This window comes from Scyliorhinus torazame, chromosome 18, assembly GCF_047496885.1.
Source record: "Scyliorhinus torazame isolate Kashiwa2021f chromosome 18, sScyTor2.1, whole genome shotgun sequence".
Taxonomy (NCBI): domain Eukaryota; kingdom Metazoa; phylum Chordata; class Chondrichthyes; order Carcharhiniformes; family Scyliorhinidae; genus Scyliorhinus; species Scyliorhinus torazame.
In genome coordinates this window covers 134,259,738-134,277,756 of record NC_092724.1, presented here as the reverse complement: position 1 = coordinate 134,277,756, position 18,019 = coordinate 134,259,738, and the positions used below count along the sequence as shown (strand labels likewise).

Sequence of the window (18,019 nt, the reverse complement as noted above, 5' to 3'; positions counted from 1 at the left end):
GCCGTACAAGGAGGGAGGCTGTGGGAGGGAGCTTTAGGTACCTGGGTATCCAGGTGGCACGGGAATGGGGTCAGCTCCACAAATTGAATCTGGGTAGGCTAGTAGAGCAGATAAAGGGGACTTCTGGAGGTGGGACGTGCTTCCGCTGTCTCTGGCGGGGAGGATACAGACTGTGAAAATGACGGTCCTCCTGAGGTTGCTGTTTGTTTTTCAGTGTCTCCCAATTTTTATCCCCAAGGCTTTTTTTAGGAAGATGAATGCAATAATTTCGGGATTGATTTGGGCCGATAAAACCCCGTGCGTGAGGAAGGTGCTGCTAGAGCTGGGGCGTGGGGAGAGGGTGCTGGCTCCTCCGGACATTATTAACTATTACTGGGCGGCGAATATATCGATGGTCAGGAAGTGGGGGAGGGGTTGGTGTGGGAGCGGGTGGAGGTAGCATCCTGTAAGGGCATGAGTTTGAGGGCACTGTTAACATCACCTCTGAGGGTGTGGGGACAGTGGCGGCAGCACAGGGGTTTGGAGGGGGCGTCGGTGAGGGCACCGATATACGATAACCATCGGTTCACTCCGGGGAGGGCTGGAGGGGGGTTTCCAAGATGACAGTGGGCAGGGGTCGAGAGATTTGGGGATCTCTTTCTTGATAAGGGCTTTCGGAGTTTGGAGGAGCTGGAGAGGAGTTTGAGTTGCCAGGTGGGTACGGTTCCAGTACCTGCAAGTGAGGGATTTTGTATGGAGGCAGGTCTCGCGCTTTCCAGGCCTCCAGCAAAGGGGGTTACAGGATAAGGTGATGTCGAGAACAGCGGTTTGGGAGAGGAAGGTCTCAGCTATAAGGAACTGATGAAGTGGGAGCGAGCCCCAATAGGGAGGTGAAGAGAAAGTGGGAAGAGCATCTGGGACGGGAGGGGGGTGGGGTGGAGTTGGAGGCTGGGTTATCGGAGGAGGTCCTGCGGAGAGTTAACGTGTCCTCGTCGAGTGCCAGGCTCAGCCTGATCCAATTCAAGGTCGTCCACAGGGCTCATATGACTGTGGCTCAGATGAGCAGGTTCTTCGAGGAGGCGGAGGACAGGTGTGGGCGATGTGGGGCAAGTCCTGCGAATCATGTACACATGTTCTAGGCGTGTCCGATGTTTGCAGGCCTTTTGGCAGGGATTTGCAGATGCAGTGTCAGGTCCTGCAGGGGAGGGTGGAACCGAGTCTAGAGATTGCGATCTTTAATGTCTGTGAGATTGCGATCTTTGGAGTGTCGGAAGATCCGGGAGCTCAGGGGGTGAAAAAGGCTGACGTTTTGGCCTTTGCTTCCCTGGTGGCTCGGAGTCAGACTTGACTGGGCTGGAGGGACTTGGAGCCCCTGAAGTCGGAGGTTTGGGTTAGCGACATGGCGTGGTTTCTCGGGCTTGAGAAAATTTAATTTGCTTTGAGGGGCTCGTTACAGGAGTTTGCACGGAGGTGGCAGCTGTTCATCAACTCCTTTGAGGGGGGGGTAGGGTAGGCATGGAAGTGACGAATAAGGGTAGGAAAACCAATGGCGGGAGGGCCAGGAAGGGCTGGCGGTGTGTCGTTCTAAGCCATGTTGGTTGGGGTTTGTGTTTGGGGGGATGATGGTTATTTTCGTTGTGGGTTCTGTTGGATGGTATTGTTGAAAAGTGTTAAAATTATAAATGCCTCAAAATATTTTCCCCCCCCAAAAAAGTAAATGAGGGCTAGCTTTCCAGTTGTTCCCTGAGCAACCAGCGTTGAGGCAATTGGGTAAGAGAATTGATGCTAAAAATCATGAAGTCTCCCGAGACCTGAGCTACAACCTTGCCTTAATTTTGACACCATCTTGGAGAGATACCAAAATCTGTTTGCACTGAATGAAATGTCTAATTTAGTCTCTGTCATTTTTTTTCTCTTTACAATGTTTGTCCTTCATCTTTCTAACAGCAATGACACTTGTTTTTCTATAAGTTGATCAAGGAATTCTTTGGATATCTAGGGACCTTGCATCAAATTTATTTGATTCTGAATCATCACTCGATCTCTTCCTTTGAACCAGATTTATCTTTTCACTGTGAAGATAAATTTGAGTTTATATTTGTTTTGATTTCGGGTGGCGCAATGGTTAGCACTGCTGCCTCACATTGCCGAGGATCTGGGTTCGATCCTGGCCCCGGGTCACTGTCCGTGTGGAGTTTGCACATTCTCCCTGTGGGTCTCACGCCCACAGCCCAAAGATTTGCAGGGTAGGTGGGATTGGCCATGCTAAATTATCCCTTAATTGGAAAAATAAAAAAATATACATAATTTTTAAAGAACTACCAAAAAGTGCAAACTTGATTTGGAAGGAAGACCAAAATCAGTAAAATTATAAGGGCGAAAGTCTCCACTGCTTTTTCCAACCTTCTCCAAAGATGATCCTGTATTAGTGAAGAAACATTAAGTGTGTTCTTATGGCACCATCCTGTCAAAAAGCTTTTCCGATGCCCCTGTGAGATATGTGAAAACAGCGGCATCAATTCAGGGACAGTAAATCTCTGCTGTGAACTTTTCAGCAATTCAGTTTGATGGTTGTTGGGGGATGTCTATGTGAAATGAGATCCAATGAACTAGAATCGAAAATAAAAGTAGGATATGATTGATGTACTGAGCGTTTCTATCAGAGCTGAACAAGAAAGGTAGCCTTGGATGTACTTAATGTTTCAGGTGTAAGTGGCTGATGAGTCATTTCTTAACATAAATCTCACTCCAACTTTCTCTTTCAGACGTTCATTGGCTTACAGTGCAGCTTCAGCATTTTCACATTTTTACTTCACATATCCAGCATTCTTGTTATCTTTGAATTTGTACCACAATATGCTGCTTGAATATTTAAGCATGGCATTGCTATATTTAAAAAAAAAAAAAAAATTTGCGGAAGTGGTGACTTTTTTAAAAACGGTACTGATGCAGGCGAGGGATGTTGGAGATGAGACTTGCCTTTGCAGACACTGGATGCCCAGTATTTGCATAAAACCCTATAACCTCCACAGTATCTTATACTATCATTTAAGTTCCTTTTTGTTTTTCTTTCAGCACTGTCCTCCCGTCCTCCTCCCCCCCCCCCCCCCCCGCCCTTAACTTACCTTTGCTCTGCCATTAACACATTTAATTTCTATTTATGTGCCACGATCAACACCCTTTTTCGCCTTAATCACCCCCATTTACATTCCCTTGTCTTTCTGACCACAATATCTCTGTCAATCTCCACCTATTGCTGGCCCTTTATCCAGCCCCACTTCCTCACGCATTCCCCCCCCCCCCCCCACCAACCCCCACAACTGTATAAATCTGGCCCTTTTTCCAATTCTCTCTAGCTTTGACAAGGAGTCAGCCAGGCTAAGCGTTATCTCCCATCTCTCTCCACCGTATGCTGTGGGACCTGCTGAGATTGTCCAATATTTTCTGTTTTTGTTTCAGATTCCAGTTCCTTCTACTTTGCCCAACAATGTATTAAGCCATTAAGAAGTCAATCTACTTCAGAGAGATGCATCCCTGATATTTAAAATTCATGGGAATTGTAAAGTCAGCTTTATTAGCCATTGCCAAGACTTCATTATTAACATCAGAATTCTCGCTATTGCCTCTCATCAATTTTATTTCCAAAATTTATTTTCTTTCACCTGGGCTCATTGAGAACAATTGATAAAGGTGGCACGGTAGCACAGTTGCTTCACAGCTCCAGGGTCCCAGGTTCGATTCCCAGCTTGGGTCACTGTCTGTGCGGAGTCTGCATGTTCTCCCTGTGTCTGCATGGGTTTCCTCCGGGTGCTCCAGTTTCCTCCCACAGTCCAAAAAGATGTGCAGGTTAGGTGGATTGACAATGCTAAATTGCGCTTGGTGTACAAAAAAGGTTAGGTGGGGTTACTGGGTTATGGGAATAGGGTGGAGGTGTGGGCTTAATTAGGGTGCCCTGTCCAAGGTGCCGACTAGATGGGACGAATGGCCTCCTGCACTGTAAATTCTATGAAAAACTTTTCATTTTATTGTCGAAGCAAGGCTTATGAGAATCCTTTACTAGAGAAGTGCTCTGTGTACATAATGCAAATGAGGGACATTCCACTGAGCTGTTATGTAATTTGCTATTTTCTCGGGTGGTGCATGGTTTTGTTTTTGTGTAATGTATTTAGATGCAAGCCTGCAGCTCTTTTGTTGCTCAACTATCCTCCAGCTTAACCAATCGGATATAAAATTCATTGCTCCCACTAAACAAGGCCTGTAATCAAAACCGGAAAGTGGGTCTCTGTACAGCTGCGGTGGGAGCCACTGTGAAGCAACCTTTTGTGTAAAGATTTCACTAAGTGGTTTAGACAAGTTAGAACAACAAAACGGGTATTTGGCCCAAGCCAGTTAATACTTCACTTGCCCTTTATGTGAGCAAATGGTGAGCTAGTATTATTTACCCACATTTCCTCAGTCACCAAGTCAATTTAATCTTCAGCGTTGAATCAAGTCATATTGGACTTGAAACGTTAACTCTGTTTCTCCCTCCTCAGATAATGTCAGACCTGCTAAGACTCTCCAGGATCTGCTGTTTTTACCTTTTTGAAAATATTTATATTCGAGTCATTTTCATATATACAAACAGAATCAGAAGAACAACCAAACAATACAATTAACAACCCCCCCCCCCCCCCCCGTAGCTGACCCCTCAAACCTCTGTAGAAATAAAAAAACGGCTTCCACCTCCAGGTGAACCCATCTGCTGACCGCCCTCAAAGCAAATTTGACCTTCTCCAGCCTCTGGAATTCTGCCAGGTCGTTCACCCATGCACCTACTTTTGACGGCTTGACTCCTGGTAACCAATCAAAGTCTATCTCCGGGCACCAGGGAGGCAAAGGCCAAAATGTCAGCCTGTCTCACTCCCTGGACTTCCCGGGTCTTCCAACACCCCAAATATCGCCATCACTGGACTCTGAATCACTTCCACACCCTGCACCTCGGACGTCACATCCAAGAACCCCCTCAGTCTTGGACACGCCCAGAATATGTGGCCGTGATTCGTGGGCCTGACCGCACCTGTCCTCTACCCCCGCAAAGAACTTACTCATCCTCGCCACCATCATACAAGCCCTAAGCACCACCTTAAATTGGATGAGGCTTAACCTCTCACATAACGAGGATGCGTTCACCCTCCACAAGACCTCCACCCACATCTCGGCACCAGCTCCGCCTTCATTTCCCCCCCCAGGGCTCCTCCCACTACATTAACTGCTTAACATCCGACACCGTCCCCTCCCCTATTTCGTCCTTCGACAGTACCTTATCCTGCAACCCCAGAGACGGCAGCCCAGGAAAGGACGGCACCTTTCTCCTTACAAAGTCGCGAACCTGCCATTCTCCCATGGCAATTCATACACTTCCCTCAGGTCCTCCAGCCCCGCGTATCTGCCCCCTATGAACAAGTCACCAAAGCGCTCAGTCCCTGCCTGCTGTCACCCATTAAACCTCGCATCCAGCCCCGATGGCGCAAACCTATGATTATTATAGATCGGCACCCACACCGAGGCATCTTCCAGCCCCAGATGCTGCCTTCACTGCCCCCACGCCCTCAAAACCGGCACACGGAATACCTGGCCAGCGAAAACGGTAAAGGCGCCAACAACAAAGCCCTCAAACACGTAGCCCTGCACATTGCCACCTCAATCCGCCCCCACACCCCCCCCCGCATGGCCTATTTCCTTACCATAGCCATGTTCGTTGCCTAATAATAGTTCATATTCAGCAGCGCTACACCCCCCACCCCCCCTGAAATCCTGCCGCTCCCTTGGGGTCTTCCCCGTCCCCACAAACCCAGAAATCAACCCACTGACCTTACTAAAAAATGACTTGGGGACAAAGAATGGGAGGTTCTGAAATACAAACAGAAACCTAGGCAGCACTGTCATTTTCACTGTTTGCACCCACCCTGCCAGCGACAGCAGCCGGCAATACATCCCACCTCCTAAAGTCCACCTTCATCTGCTCCACCAGCCGAACCAAGTTCAATTTATGCAACTTCACCCAACTCCGCACCACCTGGATCCCCAAATACCTGAAATTTGCCCTCACCACCTTAAAACAGCAACTCCCTAATCTCCTCTCCTGCCCTCAATCGGGAACACCTCGCTTTTTCCTACGTTCAATTTGTATTTTAAAACCGGCCAAGTCCCCCAGGATCTCCATGATGCCTCCGATGCCCAATGGATCTGAAATATATAGTATCAGATCGTCTGCATACAATGAGACCCTGTGCTCGATGTGTTCCCCCTTCAATCCCTCTCCAGTCTCTCGACACCCTAAGGGCCATTGCCAGCGGCTCTATCACCAAGGCAAAATGCAATGAGGAGAACGGGCACCCCTACCTCATACCACGATGCAGCCCAAAGTACCCCAAACCCACCTGGTTCGTCCGCACGCTCGCGACCGACACCTTATATAACAGCCGGACCCAACTTCACCAGGACCTTCCAACAAATACTGCCACTCCACCCAATAAAATGCCTTCCCGATACCCCTGGGCCCCGGAGACCACACTATTGGAGGACCCGATGAAAACAGACAGTAAAGAAGGGGGAAAATATACCGACAGCTACTGGAACACCTCTGTAAAGACCAGATGGAAATGGGGAGGCGAACTGGGGACAGATGTTGGGGTCTCTGGAGTGAGCACTGAGCAGGGCCAACTCCACCTCCTCCAGCGCTAGGCTCAGCCTAATGCAGCTCAAAGTGGTGCACAGAGCGCACCTGACCAGAACCCCGAATGAGCAGGTTCTTCCCGGAGATGGAGGACAAATGTGAATGGTGCCAGAGGGGCCCAGCCAACCACACCCACATATTCTGGGCTTGTCCCAAACTTGGGTTCTGGTCGGCCTTCTCCGAGGCAATGTCCAAGGTTGTGAGGGTGAAGCCATGCCCAAATGTGGCAGTCTTTGGGGTATCAGAGCAGCCAGGGCTTTACATGGGGAAGAGGGCTTTCACTTCCCTAATCGCCGGAGAATCCTGCTCGGCTGGCAATCAGCACCACCCACAGCTGCAGACTGGCTCGCAGACCAATCTAAATTTCTCCACCTGGAGATCAGAAACGCCATCCGAGGGTTGGAGGAAGGCTTTCTTACTGCATGGGGTAATTTGTCGGCCTGTTCGAAAGCATGTTCAAGGCTAACAACAGTCAAGACTTCCGGTGACAGCGGTCGGGAGGCGGCTGCACAATGGAGGGCTCCCGGTTGGCAACGGCATTTTTGGGGCTTTAAGCCCGGTCCCAGGGTCCGCGGAGGCGGCAGAAGAAGGGAGAAGGCACGGAGGAGGCACAGTGGAAACACAGGAGGAAAAAAGGAACAAAGAAAAATGTCGAGGGTGAGCAAGAAAACGGCTGGAAAAAAAACAGCTGGAGGTCCATCGGGGAGTGGAAAGGTCACCAGGCAAAATGGAGGCTGGAGCACCAGGGAAGGCCGCACTGCTTACGGCTGAAGAAATAACCAAGGTGATGGCTGCGGAATTTGAAAAGCAGTTGGCGCAGATTGTGAAATGCATGGAGAGGGTGAGGAAGGAGATGAGGGAGGTTTTGAGTGTGCTGGTGGAGGAGGCGGTTTCCCCGGTGAGGACTGAGGTGGCGAGCGCAGTGGCGGAGATGTGAGAGCAAGGGGAGGCGCTGAAGGAAGTGGGGGAGACGTTATTGCAGCACGGTGATCAACTTGCCTCGATGGGGAAAGAGATGCGGAAGGTGATGGATACTAACAAGGATCTGCGAGGAAAAATGGAAGACCTGGAAAACCGATCCAGGCGACAGAAGTTGAGGATTGTGGGGCTGCCCGAAGGAGTTGAAGGACCGAAGCCGACTGTACTTTGCCGCGATGCTGGCAAAATTATTGGGGGAGGGGGAGGATCCCTCCCAATATGAACTGGATCGGGCTCATCGGTCGTGGAGGCCTATACCAAAGGCGAGTGAGCCGCCAAGGGCAGTGACTCTGTGCTTCCGTAGGTACAGGGTGAAGGAGAAGGACCTGAGCTGGGCTAAGCAGAAGCGGGTGGTGCAGTGGGCTGGAGCTGGTATACGCGTATACCAGGACTTTACGGTGGAGCTGGCAAGGAGGCGGGCTATCTTCAACCGGGTGAAGAGGGCACTGTACATTAGCAAGGTTCGGTGCGGCATTGTATACCCAGCGAAGCTGAGGGTGACTTACAAGCTCAGGGACTTTTATTTCGGAACGGCGGAAGCAGCGGAGGAGTTTGCGAAAGCAGAAGGACTGTGGCAGAACTCACAAATTGAGGAATGGCCATGTGCCGATGTAACCTCATGACTGTATTTTCTTCTTTTTTGTATCACTGCGCATGGGTGTAGAGATTAAAGGAGCCAATGTGGTATATATTTGGACAAGGGAAGGGACGGGACTTTCACTCGAAATGAGAGTTCTTTGGGGTGTAGGTGGATATGCTGGGTTTGTGTGCTAAAAGGGGATCTTTGGGCTTTCCTAGGGCCGGGCAAGTGGGAAAGGGACCCGGGCGGGAGCCTCCACGCTGGCCGGTTTAAGCCGGCCAGTGAACGGGAGTGAGGTGGAGGGAGGGGCTGCGGCCATCGGAGCCTGGCAGAACAGGGTCCGAGTGGTCTAGCCGGGGTGGAAAGTTGGGGGGAAAGGAACCGAGGTTGGGAGGAGGAGTTTTACAAGAGGCAGTGGACAGGAGGAGCTGGAGACCTGCGGTGTGGGGGGTGGGGGAGAGCTGTGTAAGATTAAGGGTGACTACGGGTAATCCCTGATTTATTTTTGCCATTTGTTTATGTAAACATGCGGGTTGAGGTTTGGGGGTTGGTGGGTAGATGGGATCGTTGTTGTTATTATGGGGACTGACATATCTTGCTGATTATTGTTTATTGTTGATGGATGTAAATGTGGGAGAAAATGTGAAAAAGGAGGAGAATAAAAAAAAATAAAAAGGCTAGCAACAGTCAGTAGAGAGGGAAACTGGAAAGTTTAAAAAGAGAACGACTGGGAGGAACGTCAGGGATGCACAACTGGGGGGGGGGGTGGAAGAGAGGTGAAGAAGCGAGAGAACTGAGAGGAACAAAAGAAATAATGGCGGGGGCGGGAGACACCCCCCCCCCCCCCCCACCCCCATCAAGATGGACATGGCCGAAGTCAACGGGGAGAGAGAAGAAAGGGGGGGTGGGGGGGGAGAAATGAGGAGAAGGGAACGTACCCTCAGATCGATCGGGGGTGGGGGGGGGGGGTTGGGTCTGGGGGTGGTAGGGAGGATTGTACGCCAAATCAGATGGTGACAGACTGTAAATAGAAAAACGTAAGAAAAAGTCTTTTTGTACTGTACATTAAATGAAAACTAATGGCAATTTCTATAATTTTGAAAATAGCAATAAAAAGATTTTCTTTTTAGAAATGCCTTCCCCATGTCCCTCACTACCTCCACCTTCCTCCTGCTCTCTGACGGCATCATAATTATATTGAGTAATCTTCGCCGCCAACTGTCTTCACAAAACCTGTTTGATCTTCGCCAATCACCCCCAGGACACAGTCCTCAATTAGCAATGCCAACACCGTTGCCAATAATTTGGCATCCACGTTCAATAGTGATTTCGGGTGGTACGACCAACACTGCGCCGGATCTTTATCCTTCTTTAAAATCAGAGAGATGGAAGCCTGCGACAATTTAAGGGGGAGTTCCCTCCTCCCTTGCTTCATCATACTCCCTCACCAGCAGTGGCCCAGGTCCACCCCAAATATTTACTGGGAACCCGTCTGGTTCCCCAGGGTTTCACAGCAAGAGCAGGATGGGCTCAATGCTAAACCTCAAATTTCTTTTCAAAGAACAACATCAATCAGCTTTAAGAAATAATTGGCTTTATTTTTATTATGGAGGGGTGGTGGTGGTGGTCATCAGATGTCAAATGCAGAAATCCACCACCATATTTGAGTTCCCAAACAAGATTACTGAGAAATCGCTGAGTAGGGTTTCTGTTTGCCCAATATGGAGTCATTCTGTTCCTGCAGGGATGTGCTCCACTGATGAGCTTCTTCCAGCCAGAGCTGTCCTACACTTTGGGACAAATCTTGTAAGGTTACCTGACGTCAGGTAAGGTGATCCCAGTGTCCAGTGACTGGTTTTCCTCAACAGGTTTAGTAAGATGTCTTACAACACCAGGTTAAAGTCCAACAGGTTTATTTTGAATCACTAGCTTTCGGAGCACTGCTCCTTAGGTGAATGAAGAGGTGGGTTCCAGAAACATGTATATAGACAAAGTCAACGATGCAATACAATACTTTGAATGCGAGTCTTTGCAGGTAATTAAGTCTTTACAGATCCAGAGGGGTAACCTGGTGTTGTAAGACTTCTTACTGTGCTCACCCCAGTCCAATGCCGGCATCTCACATCATCAACCGGTTTATCCAGTCTCTCTGGTTAATGTTCATCACTTCCCTGAATTACTGCAGAGCTATGTAACTTCGATCTGATCCCAGAACCTGCCACAAAGGAAAGCAGGTTACCAAGGATTGGCAAGCGGGACAGGATATAGACAGTAGAGGTTCAGACAAATTGTTGTGTTGTATTATTTCAATGTTACAGAAAGAATGTACAGTTTAAGACTCGAGTCAAAATAAAATATGTTCTAAAGTTAATCTACTTACCTATAAAGCAAATAATCTTTTGTAATAAATTCAATTAGCATAACCGTAATGTGGGTGGGGAAATAGAGCTCTAGAGTACTTTCATAATCCATGAATGCCTATAATTATTTGTATCGGGTTTCTGTTGTAAAAATAAAGGCTCTGCATGATGCTGGAGGAGGGCACTGCAGAAACTGAAAGGGGCCTTTGTTTTAGCAGCTGGGAGAATTACAGTTCATCCTCCATTCTGTGCTGAGGGCACTGTTGACTTTTATTGTTGGCTTGTGAGAAAGTGAAATACTCCACTTCCAATCCCCCTGGGAAAGTTTGCCTTTGTTGAACTACTTTGTGTTTCCTTGTTTACATAGGTTATTAACCCCCACCCCACACCCATTTAAAATGAAGCTCAAATAGTACCATAATTAATTATTTGCAGAACCTTTTACACACTCTTAGCATCAGTCTATGTAAGAGTTTGAATAAAGTTTTAAATCATAGAAACTTTCATGGAATTCCAGTGCAGAAGGAAGCTATTCAGCCCAGAGTCTGCACCAACTCTCTGAAAGAACACCCTATCCAGGCCCACTCCCCTGCCCTATCACTAATCCTATCTAATCTTTAGACACTAAGGGACAATATATTGTGGCCAATCCACCTAACCAGCACATGTTAGGACTGTGGGAGGAAACCGGAACACCCGGAGGAAACCCATGCAGACGCGGAAAGAACGTGCAAACTCCACACGACCTGGGTCAGTGCTAACCACTGTGCCGCCTTAGTTTGACATTGCCCCATAAAGACTTAAATTGTCATAGTTCAGCAGACATCTATTTTCTTTTCTGGTTTCTCTCCTGTGGACTGTTACGAAACATATTCTCCAGCCAGTCTTCCAATACTTCACCTTCATCTTTGTTTTGAGTATCGGCAGGCTATTTTAATGGCTTCAGATATCCGAGCTACACAAATCTTCAAGGCTATATAAATTGATTGAACAAAACAAAATCAGGAGTAAGTTTGCTAGCCTCAGTTTATAGAGGGTGAACTGCTTACTCCAGAATCTTTGCTGCACTGACGTGCATACCCAGACCATGGAGGCAGTGATGTTTGTCTAGGTTCTAGTGACCTTTGTCAAGGTTCTAGTGACCTAACTGGTGAGTCGTGGCAAATAGGAAACGACTTCAAAATCCTATGCAATGATATTCTGTTAGTACATGTGAAACAACTGTAGTAGGCTGCAATTGTGTAGATTAATGAGTGACAGCTTAAAAAAAAGCCAAATATTCTCATCATTGAAGCAGTGATGTGGTGAGCTTGTGAATTTATGATTTGTGTTTTCAGCGCTTTTTTTCCCCCAAAAAACAGGTGCTGTGAAGTACCTGGAGTGCTCTGCTCTTACTCAGAGAGGTTTGAAAACTGTATTTGATGAAGCAATTCGAGCCGTGCTGTGCCCACCACCCGTGAAAAAGCGTCGGAAGAAGTGCACTGTTTTCTAGGAAGAGACCGTGCAAGGGACCATACCTTCATAACAACACAATCTGCTGGTATTTTATCCAAATCATGACCCTGTGTGGAATTGGACCGCAGAAGAGAGTGTTCTTCGTGTCGTCTCTCTCTTGAGTTGGAACAGTTAGCCTTGAGAGTTGAGTCCTGAAGTCAGTAATTATTCTGTTAGCGCTGTGTTGGATTTTGTGTGAGGCAATGTGGCTGTCTTCATGAGTGGACTCCATTTTTTAAAAGCTGCAGTATCCCCTCTTTTGGTAGCTTCTATCCAGCTCGAGTCCAGTGATGTCCAAAATGACACTTCCATTGTGGAAACAGTATTAATGGGTGTTTTCTTCTTTGTGAACTTAATTTTTTAAATTTGTTATATAACTGACTCACTATTTGAGCAAGCCAGGTTCTGCTATTTGCTGCCTCTGTTGTTCCTCTTTAGTTACTACTTCACTGAATGACAAGTGAACTCAAAGGACTGAACAATAGCTGTTCATGCCCTATTCTATTTCATTGCCTTTTTTAAGTCCACTCCTGTTGCTGGCTAGCATCATTTGTTCGTCCAGACCAGCAGTAGATTTTAGTACTCATCAGTCCATATTGACAATTATTGAAGTCAAGACATGCATCTATTTTCATTTTTCTTAAATGGGCTATTTTGAATATGCATAAACATTGAACAAATTATTTTTCCCTCTAACAAGTACAGAACATGGAAGTACATTAAGATTGTTGTCTAGAATGCACACTTTTGCATGGACTTGATTTTTCACCATTTTGTAACCATGTCTCATTGCGGAAAATCAAAATGAGGGGTACTGCAGTGTTATTATTGTAGAGATATTTTTTGACCTTTTCTGTAAGCAGCTAGTTAATACGGGATCACTGAGTGCAGCATGGGCAAAAGTGCAAATTTAAAATGGGGGTGGGGGTGGGAGTGGGAGGCTTGTGTATGTGGAAGACTTGTGTAAAAAGGCTTTCTGCTGGTTATGTAAAGTCAGTGTTTAACTGTTGTGTTCATTAACTTTATTACAACACTAGCAGACTTGTGTTTTGATGAATAATTGATCAGGGTTTCTCCTTCATTCTAAATATTACAAGTAAATTGTAGAAATTGCCAGGTGCCATGTCCAACTAGTGATGCAGCATTTGCTCGTTCCAGCTGATACTAACAAAAAAGCAAATTTGACAATTTGGCATCTTCATTTATAGCACTGGCCTGCATGATTTGAGTTTCAATATTTTATTCTAATCAACATCCTAGCCTTAAATCCTGGGAGAGAGCTGACTCCTCTGGTAATTTCACTGTTTAGTTTTGTTCTGTTGTTTGTGAATTCTTAAAAATGCATTCGTACAAGTTTTTGAGAGGATTTCTAACTTGGCACATTCTCGAGGTGCAACTTCTTGAACCAAATTATGTTTTACGAAATGAAGTTCATTAAATATTGTAGTATCCTCATTACCTTAATGTTATTGCTTTCTTTCTTATAAAACGTGTATAATAGTCTCTTGCTTGTGTTTTGACATGCCATCGAGAGTTTCTCCCATGAAAACCTTCTAGAATATGCTTTCCGTATAACCTTCTAGAATATGCTTTTCGTATAACCTTCTAGAATATGCTTTCAGTATTCTTTCCATTGGGTGACATGATTGATAAATCTATGTAAAGTGCTGCTGATCGTGAACTTTACAGTTGTGTTGTTACAATACTACTTGGAACTGCTAAGTAAATCATGACAGAGGTGAATCTGCAGAACAGCCTAAATTGAAATGTGTGCTGTTTTGTCCAATCTAACTGGCTGTATGGTGTCGTAGCCACGGGATGCACTGCAGCAACTTGCCCATTTTATTGCTCAAATACGTCTCCAGTTCCCTGATCCCTAACACTAAAAGGGACAAGCTGTAGAGACACCTCCCATCTAAATCCCCTGCAATTCTCACAGAAATATATCACCGTTCCTTCATTGTAGAATTTTCCACCTAACGTATGGTTGCACTGTCACCAAAAAGAAGTGGTTCAAGGCCAATAATCTCTTGGGACAAGTAGTAATGGGATATAAATGTGGCCTTGCCAGGGTCACCCACGTCCAATAAATAGAACAAAAGCTGATGGGGTGGTTGTGGGAGCGGAGGGAATTGGACTTCGATGAAACTTTGGATCAAATCCCTTTGACAAGATGTTTTGAGGGAAGAGAAAATTGCCCTGATGTATTTGAATTGAAGTAGAATTAATGTAGGCTTCTGTAAAATTACCTTGCATTACAGGTACAGTAGCATAGTGATTGTTATTCTGCTCGTAATTGAGGGGCCTGGACTAATGTTCTCATGATGTGAGTTTAAATCCCATCAAAAGTAACTGAGAATTTAAATTCAGTTAATGAAATACATCTGGAATATAATGCTAGTCTCTAATGGTGACCATGAAAGATTACCTTGCCAATGGCCCATTTCCTGCACAAGAGGGGTGACAGATGGGAAGAAACGTGGACTGGAAAGTAGGCTTTACATATATACGGAATAAAGAGAAAAAGACAAAACAACTTGGAAATCAAATGCATTAGATATATACCTTTGACTGCATAAAATTAATTGACCCATATATATGATGACCCCATTTTTCCTCTGTGCTAAAAATCATTCTTTGGAGACCATGCATGGCATGCTGAGTGACTAGCAGAAATGGGTCCTCCACCAAAACAATGAAGTACAAAGCTGGTTTCAAACTAAAAGTTAACATTGGAGAACTGCAATGAGGGAATTTGGCGTTAAAAACTGGTACAAGAATAGGAGGAAGTCTAAATCCGCCCAAGACTAAATGAGCCATCCGAACCGGAAGAATAAATGTGCCATCACAACCAGGATCAGACACCGGACCAAACTGGAGTGGAAAGGTTCAAAATGACAGGACGTGAGATAAGATTTAGGATGTACAAGCCTGCATGGCCAACAGGAGTCTGGTAATTTTCAAATCTAAAACCATGCAACCATCAAGTTCCCTGTAGGAATGTTTGTTACTATAACGGTTAGGTGGATGAGGCTGAAGTTGTGAATCGATAATATGTGAAAATAACGTTGTTAATTGAGGAAGGTTTCAAGGCAGCGCTGAGTCATTGTGGAAAAAGTGGTGGAATCGATTTGGGTTGAAATCATGAACAGCAGGGGAAGGAAGACGAGGGTGGGAGTAGTCTATAGATCCCAAAATGTGACCTCTAGGTCAGAGCATAAACGGGGAAATATCAAAGGCATGTTTAGAAGGGAACTGCAATTATGGGAGATTTTAATCTGCATATTGATTGCCAAGGGTAGCATAGAAGAAGAATTTGTGGAGTGCATCAGGTGGAACCTACTCGGGAACTGGCTATTTTAGATTTGGTTTTGTGTAATGAAGGATGATTAAAAAGGGATCTTGTGGTTAAGAATCCCTCGGGGATAGTCACCACAATATGATAGAATTCCCGATGCAGTTGAGGGTGAACACCATTGGTCCATAATCAGTGTTTACAACTTAAATAAGGACAATTATAATGAATATGTCCAAGGTGAACAGTAAACAAACCGGGTAGTAGATGAGCAGTGGCTGGTCCATAATGCTCAGTGGGAGTTTTATCCTAATCAAAAAGAGGGATTCCACAAGAAAGAGGCAAAAATCCATGGTTAACAAAGGAGGTTAAGGATAACGTAAAATTGAAAAGCAGGATTATAATGACCTTTTTATTAGTGTCATAAGTAGGCTTACATTAACACTGCAAAGAATATCATTGGCTGCAAATAATTAAGTAGCAGCAACATCCATGCCAAATGGGCTAAGGCAATCGTTTTGGTATTTAATTGTACAAAATGTTGCCCTGGAAAATGCTGTCCAGCAGAGTTTCAATAACTTTTTCACCAAACTGAAATTTTCAGTAACCTGTATTAAATTTCTATGTTATGAATGTGTACACTTTTATACTAAAAATTTCTCCTATTGAAGTTTTCTTAATAAATAAAGACATTTTTCTATTCAATTTATTAAAAAAAACCACTGCAATGACATTCCTGTGAAAATCCCCTAATCGCCACATTCCGGTGCCTGTTTGGGTGCACTGAGGGAGAATTCAGAATATCCAAATTACCTAACAAGAATGTCTTTCGGGACTTGTGGGAGGAAACCAGAGCACCCGGAGGAAACCTATGCAGACACTGGGAGAATGTGCAGACTCCGCACAGAAAGTGACTCAAGCCGGGGATTGAACCCGGGACCCTGACACTGAAGCAACAGTGCTGACCACTGTACTACCGTGCCACCCTACAAAAGTGCCACGGGATAGCCGAGGACTGGGAAGTTTTTAGGATCCAGCAGGAGAAAACGAATTTGAGAAAACTTGCATACAGTATAAAATCAAACAGTAAGTTTCTATGGATATATAAATAAGCAGGCAGCCAAGGTAAATGTGGGACCTCTACTGAATGAGGCTGGTGAATCAATAACAGCAAACAAATGGCGGATATGCTAAATACATTTTATCTACTGAAATTCCGATCACCAGGGATATGGAATATGAGAGAAACTCGAGGGGCTAAATGTGGACTAACCACCAGGACCTGATGAACTGCATGCCACGATTTTAATGGAAGTGGCAGCAGAAATAGTGGACCCATTGGTTGAAACTTTTTGCAACTCGATAAATTCCAGAAGATTGGAAAACAGCCACTGTGACTCTTGTTCAAAAAGGGAGAAAGGCAGAAGGCAGAGAACTATAGGCCAGTTAGTTTAACATCTATTGGCATGAGGTTAGAGTCAATAATCAAAAAGGAAATAGCTAATCGTGTAGGAGAGCTGAATATAATCAAACCTAATCAACATGGCTTTATGAAAAGTAAATCATGTTTGACAAATTTGCTCGAATTCTTAGAGGAAGTAAGCAGGAGTAGATGTAGTGTATTTAGATTTCCAAAAGGAATTTGACAAGGTGCCACTTTTAAGAGGCTGGTGCATAAAAAGCCCATGGAATTGGAGGACGTGTCCTGGCATGGATTGAAAACTGTCCGTCATCTAGCTCCTCACCCAGCTCCTCTTTCCACTTGCCCTTCAGCTCTTCCAGCGGGGTCCAGACTGAAGCCCTTGCCTCCCCCTGTGCCATTTCCACTGACTCCAGATCCTCAACGTCGTCACCACCACCGGGCTTGTGGCGTAGCGTGTCGGCAGGCTAGTATCCTGCAAGATGCCACCTCCAACCGCTTCCATGCCGCCCCTTCCTCTACTACCCACTTCCAAATCATGGATATCGCTGCCCAATAATAGCTGCAAAAGTTCGGCAGTGCCAGCTCCCACCCCGATTGTGCTCTAAGAACAGTCTCTTAACACGAGGGGTCTTGTTTGCCCACACAAATCCCGTAATAATCCTGTTTACCCGCTTGAAAAAGGACTTTGGGATGAGGATGGGAAGGCACTGGAAGACGAACAAGAACCTGGGGAGGACCGTCACCTTCACGGACTGCACCCTGCCTGCCAGGGAAAGCGGCAGCATGCCCCACCTCTTAAAGTCCTCCTCCATCTGATCCACCAGCTGCACTAAATTGAGCTTGTGCAGGGCATCCCAACTCCTAGCTACTTGAATGGCCAAGTAGCGAAAGCTCCTCTCCACCATCTTAAGCGGTAGCTCTCCCAGTCTCTTTTCCTGGCCCCTCGCATGCATCACAAACAGCTCGCTTTTCCCAACATTCAGCTTATACCCCAAAATCTCTAAGGATCTGCATGACCTCCCCCATCCCCTCCACCGGATCCGCAATGTACAGGAGCAGGTCATCTGCATACAGTGAAACCCGATGCTCTCCCCCCACCCCCCGCGACCAGCCCCTCCAGTTTCTGGACTCCCTCAACGCCATGGCCAGCGGCTCAATTGCCAGGGCAAACAGCAGGGTGGATAACAATATT

General features: G+C 46.1%; 1 protein-coding gene across 3 annotated transcripts in view; it reads left to right on the top strand.

The window, feature by feature from the left end:
• The window catches only part of LOC140395523 (ras-related C3 botulinum toxin substrate 3), a 46,895-nt gene extending 33,328 nt beyond the window's left edge, over positions 1-13,567 (top strand). For 2 of the 3 annotated variants that reach the window (XM_072483419.1, XM_072483421.1), the window contains exon 6: positions 11,953-13,567. In XM_072483419.1, coding sequence (XP_072339520.1) covers positions 11,953-12,107 — 155 coding nt within the window. In that variant the 3' untranslated portion in view covers positions 12,108-13,567. The remainder of the gene's footprint in view (positions 1-11,952) is intronic. The other variant, XM_072483420.1, reaches the window with a different exon arrangement.
• The last annotated feature ends 4,452 nt before the right edge of the window (positions 13,568-18,019 follow it).